The sequence below is a fragment of the Myotis yumanensis genome, unplaced genomic scaffold (assembly GCF_028538775.1).
Source record: "Myotis yumanensis isolate MYYU_CA2020_CCGP unplaced genomic scaffold, mMyoYum1.0.hap1 SCAF_14, whole genome shotgun sequence".
Classification (NCBI taxonomy): Eukaryota; Metazoa; Chordata; class Mammalia; order Chiroptera; family Vespertilionidae; genus Myotis; species Myotis yumanensis.
In genome coordinates this window covers 3723186-3738836 of record NW_027223765.1, presented here as the reverse complement: position 1 = coordinate 3738836, position 15651 = coordinate 3723186, and the positions used below count along the sequence as shown (strand labels likewise).

Genomic DNA, 15651 nt, shown 5'->3' with positions numbered 1-15651 from the left:
GCACAAGGGTATTTGCAGACAAAGAGGGCCAGAGCATCTCGACAGCACTGGCCGCCGCAGGGGACATGTTAGAGCAAATAATGTAGATTTCAGTCATTCGTCCGTTCATTCATGCACTTGCCGTGTTTATGTAGCACTTGCCACGTGACAGGCCCACCGGTGCCAGGGAGGAGAAGGAAGGCCCCTGCCTCGTGGCACTTAGGACATTTTTCTGGACGACACGGGTGACAGCAGACAGACAGGAGCAAAAGCAAAAGCTGATTGTGTTGGGGAGTAACAAACAAATCCGTACGGCCCCCCGGAGGCTCTGTGCCTTTACCAGGGAAAGCCGAGGCGGTGATGTGCCTGAGACCTGAAAGTCGGGCCCAGAAGGTCAGAGGGAGGAGCCGAAGGCTGAGTCCACATCACGTGCAAAGGCCCTGGGGCTCGAATGAGCCCTTGGCTCCTTCCGGGAGCTCTGGAACGTGAGCCTGGGTGGAGTGTACTGAACAGGTAGAGGGGTTATCTGAGTTGAGATTGGAGGGGAATCGCCAGCCACGAGGCTGGGGAGAGAAGACTGCTTTCATTCAGGTGCCATGCGGGACCCGGAGGGGATTATATACAGAGAGGGATGGGTGTGTTTTAAAAAGACCTTTTTGCTCTATGGGAAGTAGACTTGTAAAACGCAGGAGTGGACGCTGGGAGCCCAGCTCGGAACTGGTCGCGGTCACTGGGTGGGAGCTGGTGCAGCGGGAAGTGGGAGGTGAGAAGCTGGGAGCCAGGAGCCGGCTCGCAGGCCCGGCCGCCAGGAGCGCTGACTCACCGCGTGGGAGGAGGTGGGAGGGAAATCAGATGACACACAGGTTTTTGGAGCAGCAGTGGGGCTTCTGGGAGTGCCGTCCACCGACATGCTTTTACTTAACAGGCTTGGAAGGGCGAAATCGAGAATATTATTTTAGCCGCTATTTGTGGAGCCAACAGCGTGGCTTCTGACCTGGCAAGAGGGCCGTCTCTGCAGCAGAGGTTCAGCCGGTGGGTGTGGTGTCCCTGTCGGCCCTCCCCGCCCCACGCCCCTGCCACAGTGGGTGGCCCACGTGGCCCAGGACAGAGCAGAGCCTCCTCCAACCCTGTCCCAGTGCTGGTCACGTGGCTGATGCTAAATTCATGTCAGAGGAAGCTGAACTCTATGAGTAAAAATGGAAGCTTATCGGTTTCCAAGGCGAGGTAGGCAGGGGACCGATTCTGTCAAAAGCTGTCACTGCTCTCCCCGACCGAGGGGTGAGGGGACATTTCCATGAGACAAGCCCCAGTGGCATCGTGTGCAGAATTATCTGAAAAGACAGCCGCTCCGGCCTCTGCCCACGAGGCCCGGACGCCCAGGGCTTACCCAGCGGTGCTGCTTGTCGGGGTGAATCACGTAACAGATGCCCTGGAGGGTGGGCTCGGATGCACAGAGACCCAGCCGAGGGGACACACTCCAGGCTGCTGCCCAGGCAGGACCCGAACCCCAGCGACACAGGAACCCGGATCAGCCTGCGCCTCTGCCGGGCAGCAGCCCTGCCTTCGCCTCGGCTCTCAGATCTGCCTTGTCACGTCCAGCGTATCGTCACAGAGATGACACATGCTTCCTATTGGAACATTCCATCACAGAACCTGTCGACTACGGATCTCATGCTTCGGCCATTAATGCCTATTCATTCTGCATTTCCACGAGAGCTGCACAGAGGAAATTCGCACCATGTCTTCCCCTCGGAGGCTGGAGTACGTAAATGGTGTTCAGACTCCATCACGCAGCACAGAATAGGTCACTTAATGAGCCCCTGTCTGGAGGTAAGAGAAAGGGCCAAGAACGTCCCTGACCGTGCCAACCAGTCTGTGGCCTCACTCAGGGGCCGAAGAGCTGGGCAGGACTAAAAGTCAGGAAGGAAAACAGTCATGGAATCTGGGGTGTCAGCCCAGACCTACCCCAAACACAGAGGCAAGTCTGTCTTGTTTTTAATTCTGACAGCATCACAGTTGAGGATCTATGGGCGTAAAGCCCGTTTTAGTAAGAAGAACATCTCGATGATTAAAGAAGGTGAGACAGTTTGCTAGACCGGCATCGCTAATCTGACTTAATAGCGTCTTGGTGGCTTTGGCTAGTTTGGAGGCTTGGCAAGCTCAGGAACTCAGCCGTCCCCTCTGCACCCCCAGCACAGTCAGCTCCATCTGGGGACCGTGGGGACCCGGAGTCGCAGACGGTCTCTTGGCCGGTCAGTTAGGAAGCACCTGTCAAGCACTGGTTGTGTGAAGTGAAAGCACGTGACCTGAGCCCCTGGGAGCCCGCAGTCCAGAGCAAGCCCGATTAATGGAGACTCTGAGGTTGCATTTTTTATTGGGATTATGGAATCGAGTTCCAATAAACACATTTACAGACAGAAGGGTTTGGGGTGAAAGAGGGAGGTCGAGGTGGCGGCCTACAATAGAGATGACAGGGCACATTCACTTGCATCTTTTGATCGTGTGTTTAACCAAAAACTGTGCCCTGGGTACAGCTGTATATTTGTCCCTAGGGATGCGGAGTCTGTGTTCTCAGAGTCTCATCTGGCTGAGGAGCCCGATTGCTGATGGAGGCAGGCGGGGCCCCACTGGGAGAGCAGAGGATTAAAGCAGATACACTGGTCTCTCCCGCTGAAAGCCACTAAGTTGCAGTGAGATTGTGCAACAGTCACAGCCTGGCCGAGAGGGAAGCTGGCCCGGGCTTGAGTCAGCCCAGCCTTCCATGAAGGGTTGTCCGACCTCAGAGAGAGGAAGGGAATTCCAGGCGGCGGGCACAGGTTCCCAGCACCTCCTGCAGGCCAGCCCTACCCATGGCCTGTTTTCTTGTAAAGAAAGTTTCAAATGTTTCTCCATAGAAATGTTGAGTCTTTGGGGATAATTCCTAGATTCTCTATCATCTTTGCCACTGTTGTAAATGGGAGCTTATTTTTAATCACACTCTCTGATTAGCTCGTGCTGATATAAGGAATGCCATTATTCTTGTGATTCAACATCTGGCAAGCTTGCTGAAATGTGTTGTTCGTTCTAAGAGCTGGTCTGTGATTCTGTTCATTCTCCCAAACTTTTCTGTCTTTACCATTTCCTCTAAGCCAGGGCTGGGCCAGCTAGGGCTCATGGGCCAAACACAGCCCACCATCGTTTTTGTAAGTAAAGTTTTATTGGAACAGAGCCTTTTTTTCCTATTGTCTTTTTCTAGCTCCAGTGACAGAGTTGAGTCTTTTTTTAAAATATGTTTTTATTTATTTTAGAGAGGAAGGGAGAGGGAGAGACAAATAGAAACATCAGTGATGAGAGAGAATCATTGATCTGCTGCTTCCTACATGCCCCCTACTAGGGATCAAGCCCACAACTCGGGCATGTGCCTTGAGCAGGAATCGAACTGTCGACCCCTGAGCCACACAGGCCGGGCCAGAGTTGAGTCTTAACAGAGAATGAATGCATGGCTCACAAAACCCAAAGCGTTGCTCTGTCCCTTTACAGAACACCCCTGCCAGTCCCTGAAATAGAATATCTGTAAATATCTGAAGACCGTCCATCAAGACTTGGTCTTTGTGGCTCCAGCAATGTGGACTGGGACCGACATGTGCAAGTTAGTGGGAGGGAGAGAGTGTTGAGCTCAGCACAGCATGAAGAGCTGTTTGGTGGGAGGAATATAAAAGCACTTCCTCACAGGAGCTCAGAGTCTGCTTCCTTTCTCCTAAAAGTAGGAGACAGTTTCATTAATAAACTGGGGACTATCAGCAAATGACCTCAGGGCTTGCCTCCAACCCGAGTTTCCCCGGCACCTGCTCTCTACCTGCCCAGGAGAGAGCCACCTGGAACAGCTCCGGGAGCTGCGCCCCATGGAGAAGGAAGGAACCGGATGCAGGTTTGATTGAGCGCCCACCACAGGGTTTACTTGCACATCGCACGTGTGTCTGAGGTGGAACCCACATTCACCAGGTGATACACAGCCTCCGGCTCCTCTCCTCTCCTTCCCTCCCCTCCCCTCCCCTCCCCTCCCCTCTCCTCCCCTCTCCTCCCCTCCCCTCTCCTCTCCGGCTGGGGAGGTTCTTGCTCCGACAGCTGTGGCCTCACATCAATGGGACTTAACCTCTGGGACGGCGGACAGCAGTGGCCGAGATGCCTTGGACAGTCAGTCCTTAGACCCACAGTGGCCCCTTCCACCCAGGGCACAAGGCCTCCCCAAAGGGGCAAAGCGATCGACTCAGCCAAGGGCGTCAGTATGACTAACACGATATAGCCAAACATTTCATACTAATGGAGCACACAGCCTATTTCCCAAGAGAGCCCATGTGGGAACTTCTCCGAAGACCATTTTTGCAATTTCTGTTTTTCAACAGATAATCCCACTCTGTGGGTGACAGTCCTTCTGGTGGTTTAATGTAGCAAAACCACAGATTCCAGCGAAGGCAGGTGTTGGCAAAACCTTATGGCGTGCGACTCTGCCAACACAGCGCTCTGCAAATGGCAGTGAAATAAGTGTGGCGCGCGGCTGATTTCTCCTTCACAGGCTGTGACGTTGCCAGTTATCTTGCTGAATTCTGTGTGCCCGTGCACATCAGCATCAGCCTAATGATTGTCCAGGGCTTGCCCGCCAGCGTGGCTCAGTGGAGGAGCATCAGCCTGTGAACCAGGAGGTCATGGTTCAGTTCCCGGTCAGGGCACATGCCCAGGTTGCCAGCTCAATCCCCAGTGTGGGACGTGCAGGAGGCAGCTGATCAATGACTCTCATCATTGGTGGTTCTATCTCTCTCTCTCCCTCTCCCTCCCTTTCTGAAATAAAAACATATATATTTAAAAAATAATAATAATTGTCCAGGGCTCGAAAGGGGAACAGTTGTTGCCACAAGGTTGTCTGCAGAATCCAGGCTCTGGATGGGCCTTGTCCCTGGTGCGACAAGAAGTGTCCACTGAGGTTGGGCCGAACTTCCTGCTTTGGCTTAACACCTGTGGCGGCTACAGAAGTCCTTAAGGGGCAGTCCCTGGACCGGCAGCAGGAACACCAGCTGGGAACTTGTTGGACATGCAGGTTCTTCGGCTCCGTCTCTACTCACTAAATCGGAGACTTAAGCCTTCGGGTGGTTTATAGTTAGGGACCCACTGGCTTGGAAAGAACACCTAGGAATTCCCAGCCATGACTTCACCAGGAATAGCTCTCTGACTCACCGAATGCAGAGTCACTGCAGGCATAGCCCGCGTTACTATGCGATGCACAGAAAACGTGCAGCCCACACACGTCCCGAAGGTGGCACTTGGGTCTGTGTGGCCCACGTGGGCACCGTGGTGAGGCCGGTGCCTGGCACAGGGTTGCTGTGACATGCTTGTGTCTTGAGTTAATTTGCTGGGATGTAGGTATAGCTGAGCCTGGCTCCTGAGGACTGGGGTGCACAGACTCTCAGGTGCTGCCACTTTGACATGTGGGATGGGGGCTCTCCTCTCCAAAAAGCAGAAAACACTCACCTGCATTGGAAAGAAGTAAGACTTTCCTTTTTACTTTATGTTTAAAATTAGGTAGAGGTGTGGGTGGACCCTGAGCACAACACGCCGAATGTTGAAGGCCCATGTGCCACACGCATGTGCAAAGGCAAGGACACGGCAGTTTTCCTGCACACACTGCGCAGGTGCACCTTTACCCTACGTAACACCGACGTCACTATCTGGCAAGAAGCCTCCTTTGTCTGAGTTCCTATAAAATGTGCTGCTGCCCAGCCAGTGCACAGCCACTCTGGGGGCTGCTGTGCATGCAGTAGCTGCTGTGTGTGCAGTGCTGCTGTGTGTGCAGTGGCTGCTGTGCGTGCAGTGCTGCTGTGTGTGCAGTATAACCTCTCCCATCTGCCTGCGGCCGCTCACATCTTCCCCCAGTTTCTGGCGTCCACTGAGGCCCATCCCTAGCAGAGGGGCTCGGACCCAGCAAGGTGTCTTTAGAAGTAAAAGCACGAGTTGTCCGTACAGGCAGACGACCCAGATCCTGCAGGCGGAAGGGGTGTCACTGAGAGTCTGTCCCCCGGGCCATCCTGACCGTATCACAGGCGCGTTGGTGCTTCGCGTTGGTGCGTGGCCTCAGCGCAGCTCACACCCTCTCCTCTCTGTGAGCAGCTCGAGGTGGAGAAGGCGTTCTGGAACAATCCCATCCACGGCCTCGCTCCCGTTCCTCCTACTCTGCGCGTCGCCAGCGCAGCTGCAGACAATTGCGTCCCCGCATGTGCAGGTGGCCGGAGGAGGGACCTGGAGAACGCGCTCTTGTGTGAGGGGCCTTTGTTTCTTAAAAATGATTTAAAAGGCAACAGCTTTTCCAATTCAGTGTGGAGGATAAAGGCCAAAAGAGTTAAACTGGAAGAAACAGTCCAATAAAAACGTAGACTGTGCCAGATGTAACCCAATTAAATGGACCCGTTCACAGGTGTTCCTGAAACTGCGCACAACATGGGTGAGGAGAATGGCTTTTTCCCACGTTTATGGCTTTAATAAATAGCGACGGTCTCTATGTTAATGAGCATTCTGTAGGCAGTGAAAACTGTGCTCTCCGTCTCTGATCCATGTCTCCAGGTCCTGCAACCAGTGCTGTAAATGCAGACCAAACTGCATGATTGCTGATAACTCTGCCCCTAGACACAAACAGGCGTAGCAACCCGAGCCCGCCCCAGGTGGCCGCGTAACCGCCTGCCCCTTTCGTTTTAGAAAAGCGTCGTCTTTAGTCAGTGACCTCACAAGAAGCCTTGATGATATGCACAAACACGTCTGCAGTTCAAGGCCCGGTCAGGGAGCATGCCCGGGTTGGGACTCGATCCTATTCTCCTATGTTTTTAATATATTTTTATTGATTTCAGAGAGGAAGGGAAAGGGAGAGAGAGAGAGAGAAACATCAATGATGAGAGAGGATTATTGATCAGCTGCCTCCTGCATGCCCCCTACTGGGGATCGAGTCCACAACCCAGGCATGTGCTCTGACTGGGAATCAAACCGTGACCTCTGGGTTCATAGGTCAACTCTCAACCACTGAGCCACACCGGCCGGGCACTATTCTACTTTTTATGCTGTTTCAGGATAAAAATCCTGGCATTGGAGGCACTCGTTTACCTGCCTGTTGTAATTTAGGGTTAATTCACATTAGCTTGCACGTGAAAGAGAAAGTAATCAGTGGCCACAGATTGATTACTCAAATGATGTTGCTTATAGAGATATAATCCAGAGGGCGGTGTTTTGTTAAGTATTTAAAATTTTCTGAAATGTGTTTCCCAAAAATGCCTTTGATGTTCCCGGTGACTAAGACTCTATCCCTTTCCTCTATATTTTTTTCATGACTAAAAAAACCAGTAACAACAACTATTTCTGCGAGTGACATGGGAAGCGTGGAGAACTCAGTCCTGGCAGGCAGTGGGCTCTGTGTTGCGTTTTCTGCTGCGTCCGATGAGACCTGCCTCCAATGAGGGGCCAGCTGTGCCCCGTGGCGCCCGCGTGGGAGCTGCGGACGTTACGTGGGAAACACTCGCGAGAGTTTTAAAAAGCCCTCCGAGACTCAGCGCCTGGTCTTTTATCCACAGGGGTGATGGGCGAGTATGAGCCCAAAATCGAAGTGCAATTCCCGGACACAGTGCCGACCGCCAAAGGAGGCACGGCCAGGCTGGAGTGCTTCGCGCTGGGCAAGTGAGTCCTGGTCCCTCCGCGTCCTCTGGGCTCCTGGAGGCCTCCTCGCCCTGGGGAGGGGTGGCTGTCATTCAGCAAATGCACCCCCTCACCGCAGAGAGGGGACCTGGGGGTGGCCGGGGAGGGTCAGGAGGAGGGAAGGGGCAGTTCTGAGAGGTGTGCTCCCACATTTTCCGCCTGAATGACGGGCGACACGGGCCTTCCCTGGAGGGTGAACCTGGAGACTCCATTCCTGCCCCTGTTTCCCGAGGAGCCACCACATTCCCTTGAATTTCTCTTAAGTTGCCAGTCCCTCCCTGCCGCTCGGATAGAGGCAGATGAGACCGATAGCTCCAGGAGACCATCTCCCAGAGCCGCCTGGAAGTGACCCACACCCTTCCCAGGGCCTGCCCAGTATCGCTGGCCCAGCAGCGTGGGGACCAGGGAGCAGCCCCGGGTGGTTCTGTCCGAGGGCGCAGGCGAGGGAAGATGGGCGCGATGGTGCCAGCAGCCCTGCAGGCCAGGTTTGCCATAGCGATCAGAACTGCCATCGGACACAGCCTCAGGCCGTCTCTGCATGTTAACCATGACTCTCTCCTCCCACCCCGTGTGCCCGCTAACCCCTGGCTCACACCCCCAGGCTCCCCCTGTGCCCAGATGTCCGCTGAGGCGACTCGAGCCCGACCCCCGTGTCCGCCACGGTCTCCACTCACGTGCAGCGGCCCCTCCAGTCGCCACGCAGGAAGTAGTTCCCTTGCAGCTTTGGTTTCGGGTCCCATGGAGGGTTCTTTCCGTGTCCGTGTTTCTCAGTCAGGACGGCGTGCGCTACAGGGGTGCCTCGTGTGGTACAGTGCAGTGCCGTGACCCACCTGTTCTTTCTTTATTGACTTCAGAGAGGAAGGGAGAGGGAGAGAGGGGTAGAAACATCAGGATGAGAGGGATAGAAACATCAGGATGAGAGAGAATCATGGATCTGCTGCCACCCACACGCCCCCCACTGGGGATTGAGCCCACAACCCAGGATGTGCCCTGACGGGGAATCGAGCCGTGACCTCCTGGTTCATAGGTCGATGCTCAACCACTGAACCACCCCAGCCGGGCTTGGAAAGTTTTTTATTCTAATAGGAGCACGAAGTCCACGGTAACATGAGCGATGTGGCGATGGGTGACGTCCTAACAGTGGTGCCTGCATGTGTGTGTGACGTCGGGGGGCTCTCCGGGGCAAGCTTCTCGGTTTAGACCCGAGAAGGAAGAGGTTGTTGGGAGCTCAGGATCCAATGGACGGTCCCGTCTTCTCTCAGCTCATTCGCCGCTTTCTGTTCTCGCCACCAGTCCAGTCCCCACGATCGTCTGGAGGCGGGCGGACGGGAAGCCCATAGCGAGGAAAGCCAGGAGACACCAGTCCGACGGGATCCTGGAGATCCCCAACTTCCAGCAGGAGGACGCGGGCTTATACGAGTGCGTGGCCGAGAACTCCCGAGGGAAAAACGTCGCGCGGGGACAGCTGACTTTCTACGGTGAGTTCCTGGGGATGCGGAGCGTGTGTGGACTGTGCCACTGAAATCGAAAGCTGGGGCTTGCGTCGGGCTTTGGGGAAGGGTCGTGTGAAGTAGGGCCCTGCAAGACCTCGGCTGTTGCTGAACCTGCACCTCCTTTCCCGCCCCCCCACCCCCCGCCCAGTGGCTCTGGGTGTGGGCAGGGGTGTGGGGCGAGGATGTTGATGAAGCCAAGGAAGAAATCAGGCTGAAGTGTTGGGGCGATGCTGCTGTGAACACATCACAAAGGGGTTGTTTTCCCTCCCACCATCAGCTGTAAACCTGACACCGGAAACGTGTCATTCCCCCTCCCAGTTTATTTTTCATGTTCTTGTAAAGCTCTACGCTTTTGGGTTTTGATTTGGGGGTCATGTCAATCCTTGGTCATTCCTCCTCCTTGGTGGCGATTTCATGAACACGGGGGAACGCACACGGTCCCGGTGTCGTCCTGATCGGAGTGGAGCGGGACAGAGCTCTCACCCCGGACACGCCTTACGTGCGGCTGCGCCTGTCCCACTCAGGTTATCCGCTCGGACGCGGCTGTTACATGAATGTAGAACCTCCTGCACGTGGTTGTCAATGGAGTCCACGTGGAACCTTGTCAGTGTATCTGTTTGGGATCCAGAAAAGCATTTCACTCGGTGGGGCACCCTGCCAAACGGGAACACGCCTGAGCCCATCTGTCCGGGGTGTTGGAAATGAATGTATAGATCGGCTATTATGCAAGAATGGTTCAGGGTGGGGAGTTATTTTCCTGCCAAGGGCCATGTGGATATTTATAACATCGCTAGAGGCCCGATGCACAAAAATCGTGCAAGAATAGGCCTTCCGTCCCCTGGCTGTCGGCACCGGCTTCCCTCTGGCACCCGGGACCCGGGCAGTGATCTGCCCACAGAAAAGAAGTCCAGGCCGGGGTGAAGATTTGGGAAGCGCCTGCCTATAGATGGTCAACTGAAGCCAAGTTACTACCTTGGGCTCAAAAAACCGCAACCAGTGAACGTCTGACGCACATTCGCCAGGCCTCAGGAGTTGATTCCTGTTCTCCACGGTGTGAGCAGCCTAGGGGATGTGATCTGCAGGGCTGCGGGTCAGCTCTGTCATGCGAGTGTGAACGCACCCTCCCATCTGCCCTTCCCGTTAGATTTTTGTTAAAATAGTTTCTAGTGTTGTTATGTTTTGGGGGTTTTTTTTAATATAATTTTTTATTGATTTCAGAAAGGAAGGAGAGGGAGAAAGAGAAACATCCATGAAGAGAGAGAATTACTCATTGATTCTGCTGCCTCCTGCACGCCCCACACTGGGGATCCAGCCCACAACCTGGGCATGTGCCCTGACCGGGAATCGAACCGTGACCTCCTGATTCATAGGTCGACGCTCAACCAGTGAGCGATGCCGGCCGGGCAGATTTTTTAATTTCTAAGTTCTACGGCTCATGCTGGCATTTGTTTCCATTAAAAATTCCTGGTTTGGAGGATCAGGGAGCCAAATCGCCCTGGGGATTGTTCGGCCACTAAGTTCATGTAACATTCATCGTCAATAGAACTGGGTGTCAGATTCGAAACTCGCACGATTCCAGCGGCTGGAACCCAAACGCAAGCATCGATGTAGGTCCTTCCAGGCCGTGATTGAACCAAAGATGGAAATGAAGGGATTGTGCATCTGTCCCGGAGACGAACAGTGTCAGGGGGTCAAGTTCAACACTACCATGGACCTTATATTTGAAGGTGTCGCTTGAGATTAAGACCTCAGGTGTTTTAGAGGAGAGATTCTTCCACTTCACACCCAGAAAGAGCATGCACCGCCCAAAGCAGCGATCGTCAACCAGTGGCCCGTGAGGTCCAAAAGATTGGTGATCGCTGGCCCAAAGCGTGGTTCTGTTCTCATGGGTGGGGGTGTTGAATTCTATGTAATATGTGGGATCCCCCTGCATTGCCCAGAATTTAGACTCTACCTTCCTTCTGAAATAATAGTGCTGAGCCATCCAGCTCAGGCCTTCCTCAGAGACGGTGTTCAGGCCTGGAGTTCTAGAACAGTCCAGACCAGCAGGGATAAACACCATGGGCCCACCTGCATCATAAAAAAGGGAAGCAAGCCGTGCTTTCTGCCAGGCTCTGAAATGGACTCTTTGTTATCCATGGGCTTAGAATTGGGTGACCTGAAGGCATGAGAGAGAGAGAGAGGAAAGATTTCCATCAGCCCAGAACTTTAGCTCCAAAAACTCCCCGCAGAGATGTGACTCATCCACTCTGAGCGGCGGCGGCAGCCGCGTGGGCCTTTGCCCCGTCACGCTGCACTCGGTGTGTTAAAAGGAAGATTATCTCATTCTTTGCCGCTTATGTAAGATGCTGTTTCATTCCCCATCTCCCCGGGCCCGTGTCCAGACATGCCCTTCTAAAGGAAAATGTTTTTATCCTTGCAAATTGGGCTTCTGTGAGTTAATTTCACTTCCAAATCAAAGACGTGCCTGAGGATGTCTTACAAAGGCTGCCTTGATTGTTGGCTTCCCCTGGGCCTGCATGGATGACCACTGAGCACTCCTGCCACGCCCCTTGACCTCCGTGACTGTGGAGAGCGGCTACAGTGTTTGGACAGATTCAAGCCTCAGACTAATAAGAGGACACCGTCCTCTTGTGGCAAAGCCACGTGCAGGTCCCAGTTTGGAGGGCAAAGCCCTCCCAGAATAATTATAGCCAAAGGCTATGGTTGTGAGCTTGACCTTATGGTCCAAACCTGTGGTCCCACGTGGCTGAGTGATGTGGGCTGCAGAGGTGCAGCAAGTAAACAAAGCTTGATCAGGTGCATGTAATTGAGTAGATTCAAACCCTCGAGAACATTGTAAACGTCTTGACCACACCCTTACTTTGCCTCCTGGAATCTGGCTATAAAATAAGGAACTCAGCTTGCAGGCTGTGGCACTGTCTCTCGTCCCACCCAGCCCCAGCTTTATTCTCTTGTCTGTCTTCTTTAATCCTTCACCACCCCCGCCCCCTCGTCAGGTTCACCCCTGGCCATGCTGAGTGCAGAACACATGACCCTACTAGAGAGGGTAGGGCAGCCCTCTGTGGGTTCAAGGAATGAGAACTTTGTAAGGTCTTTGCAAAACCCTGCCTGCCCTCCCTCCCCGGCCCACTCCCCCCTCGGATGGCAAGGTTTGGCCCCCAGCGCTCTGTGTTTTTGAAGGAAAGCAAGGAATGAGCCCAATTGTCCTGAAATCTCTTGTCTCTGCACATGGTCTCCATGTTTGCTTTTTGAGCTTGGTCTTGACATTGCTTCAGAGGGTACATTTTTTCCCTCCTCGCTCTCTTTGAAAAGCCCGGCTTTGTTGTTAATAGTCCACACAGCTTTCTAGAACTTTCTCCATTGCTTTGCTTTCCTGGGCTCTGTGAGGGGTCGGCATCCAGCAGGTGGAAGTGAAACCAGCCCACCATGGCCATCAGCCCATCGGGCCACCCCACCCCCGCCGTGCTCCCAGCAGAGCTGAGAAGGCGGCTGCTCTGGGGCTGCCTCTGCATGGCCGGCAGCGGACACGGGGCAGCAGACATAGGGCTCATCAGGGAGGAAGGTCTCGGCTCTGCATTCAAGTCAGTGGGGTTGGTGTCATACTTTCTCTGAGAGCTGACCCTCCCAGCCTCGCCTCCCAGGCAGCGCGGCTCCATCAGCGGAGGATTGGTAAACTGTGTCTCCTCTTTGAAACCCTTGAGTGCAGAACACATGACTCCTCTTTGAGACTGCTTCTCGGTGGCAAAGGGAGAAGGCATTCATTCAGGCCCCTGGACACCGTGCTGGCTAAGGAACGTGTCCCGTGGTCTCCTAGTTTTGTTTGTTATCAAGCAAGTAAGATACAGCCCGTCCTGCCGTGGCTCCATGGTTGAGCATCAACTTATGAACCAGGAAGTCACGGCTCAATTCCTGGTCAGCCCAGGTTTCGGGCTCAATTCCCAGTAGGAGGCACCTGATCAATGTTTCCAACTCTCTATCCCTCTCCTTTCCTTTCTCTCTAAAAATCAATAAAAACATATATTTTTTAAATGTTTTAAAATAAATTGAGCAGACACTGAATGCCCATCTTTGCTTTCTAAACGGCTACAGCTCAACCCAATTGGATTCAAAAAATAAGCGACATCCACGTGGCCATCGAGGACAGTGTCTCCTGGGAGTGCAGAGCCAGCGGGAGGCCCCGGCCCACGTACAGGTGGCTGAAGAACGGGGAGCCACTGTTCGCTCAGGTAAGCAATCGGCGACTACCAGTCATGTCTAAGGTGGCCCTGTTGCTATGGAAACAGGGAAAGGATGAATCATTTCCAAAATAATACGCAACCAGTTGCCATTAACAGTGAAACACGTGCACGTGAATGCACTTGGTGAGCAGGCCCTGCGGCCGGCTCGTCGGCGTCTAGACTAGAGCGTGGTCCTCCCACGTGAACGTCCCTGGCTCTGCCTTTGGAAGCCATGCAGACGGCCTTTGGGGCGAATTTGTGCGGAGAGAGAGATCAGTGTGCGGGGCACAGTGAGTGGGCCCCAGGCATCCAGATCCCCTGTCAGTGCTGTCTCGCACCCCTCTGGGGAGACTTCTGCACAGCAGGGTGCAGTGGTTTCACTGGGCAGACGCCCCCTCTGCCCCCAGCACGCAGAAAGGGCAAAGAAACATGAGCTCTGCACCTCTCGTGCCACATGGAGTGAACTCTGCAAGTGATGGCGGCTGGAGGCTCCGGCCTGCAGGCCTGGGAGCAGGCGGTGGGGACGGGGGGCTCAGGTGTGAAAATTCCTCCCTGGAGACAATAATTTTAGAGCTAAGGCTTGGGGTGTAGACACCCCCACACACCTACTGCCACCCAGTGGCACAGGCAGCCAATAAGCTGCCTGGCTTAGTAGGACTCTTAGATATATGGTTACCTCTAGCTGCAAGGGGTTCTGGGAATTGTAGTCCGTAGCCAGAAAGAGGGGTGGACAGCACTGGGCCACCCCAGCCCCGGCCCTGGGACAGGAACTTCAGTAGCCCCCGTGTCTCCGCAGGTCAGGGCTCAGAGAAGTCATAACAGCCACAAAACTGCTACTTTAGGGAAAAGCCAAACAAACCAAAATAACGCCTTTTAACGCGTTAAGAGCCAAGCCTGTTTTGTCTTCCTTTCCGTTTAGCCCACGATCCGATTTCACCGATATTGCTGGCGGCCAGAGACTGACGAGGTCCAGACGGAAAGTATAGTGTCAGTCACCGGTGACTGACATGGCGCTTAACCTGTTAAGAACAAGCCAGCAAACAAGTATTCCAAATCATATGCAAAAAAACATTTTTTAGAAAGATAACTGACCTAAGAGTCCAACAAAGAAATAGGAATGTCTATGTATAATGCTCAAAGAGATAAATGAAGGAATCATGTACATAATAAATAAGATATTTTGAAAACAAGCAGATAGCCTGGCCGGCGTGGCTCAGTAGTTGAGTGTCGACCTATGAACCAGGAGGTCAGGTTTTGATTCCCAGTCAGGGCACATGCCTGGGTTGTAGGCTTGATCCCCAGTAGGGGGCGTACAGGAGGCAGCCAATCAGTGATTCTCTCTCATCATTGATGTTTCTGTCTCTCTATCCCTCTCCCTTTCCCTCTGAAATCAATAAAAATGTATTTTGAAAATGCATTTCAAACGTTAAGTGTCTGAATGCGTTCGCTATTAAATCAGTGAGGACTCCAGAGGGGCCTACCATTTAAACCCCATCTTCTGGTTGATGTATGAGTTGTTGGTTCACCCTCTGACCTGCCCCACAGTTAGCTGCCCGATAAATACATCGCGTTATGAAAATTGCTTGAAGGTGGCTATTTTCTTCCCATTCAGGCCCTTTGATGTCACATGTAGCCAAATGGCCTCAGGGTCCCGGCTGTCGAAGGTCACCGTCCGTCTCCCTCTTGCCTTCCACAGGACAGAGTTCACATCGAGCAAGGCTCGCTCAACATCACCGGGGTGAGCCTGGCGGACGCCGGCATGTACCAGTGTGTTGCCGAGAACAGGCACGGGGCCGTCTTCTCCAGCGCCGAGCTGAGCGTCATAGGTAAGTCCTCACTCGGGGCAGGAAAAATAAATAAAAATTGGTCAAGTCACTAAGTGAACCTGGGCTCTGCCCAGCAAAATGTTCCATGCAAGACCCCCTGTCAAAGGAGGCTTGAGATAGATGATGGTGCTGGAGGAACAAGGAACACGTTCTACAAACTCCCAGAGGAGCCCTCGCTGGTTTGGCTCAGTGGATAGAGCATCGGTCTGTAGACTGAAGGGTCCTGGGTTCGATTCCAGTCAGGGCACATGCCCAAGTTGCAGGCTTGAGCCCCAGCAGGAGGCAGCCGATCAATGATTCTCATTGTTGATATTTCTATCTCTCTCTCCCTCTCTTTTCCTCTCTGAAATCAATAAAAATATATTTTAAAAAATGATTGTATGTGGGGGTGGGGGGGACACCACCAGGGCTCTCTCCAGAGGACGGGCT

General features: G+C 53.6%; 1 protein-coding gene across 4 annotated transcripts in view; it reads left to right on the top strand.

Moving 5' to 3' along the window:
- The window catches only part of CNTN4 (contactin 4), a 402844-nt gene that overhangs the window by 334888 nt on the left and 52305 nt on the right, over positions 1 to 15651 (top strand). For all 4 annotated transcript variants that reach the window (XM_070391426.1, XM_070391423.1, XM_070391424.1 and 1 more), the window contains 4 exons: positions 7563 to 7665; positions 8977 to 9161; positions 13269 to 13405; positions 15093 to 15222. In XM_070391426.1, the coding sequence (XP_070247527.1) occupies positions 7563 to 7665; positions 8977 to 9161; positions 13269 to 13405; positions 15093 to 15222 (555 nt within the window). The remainder of the gene's footprint in view (positions 1 to 7562; positions 7666 to 8976; positions 9162 to 13268; positions 13406 to 15092; positions 15223 to 15651) is intronic.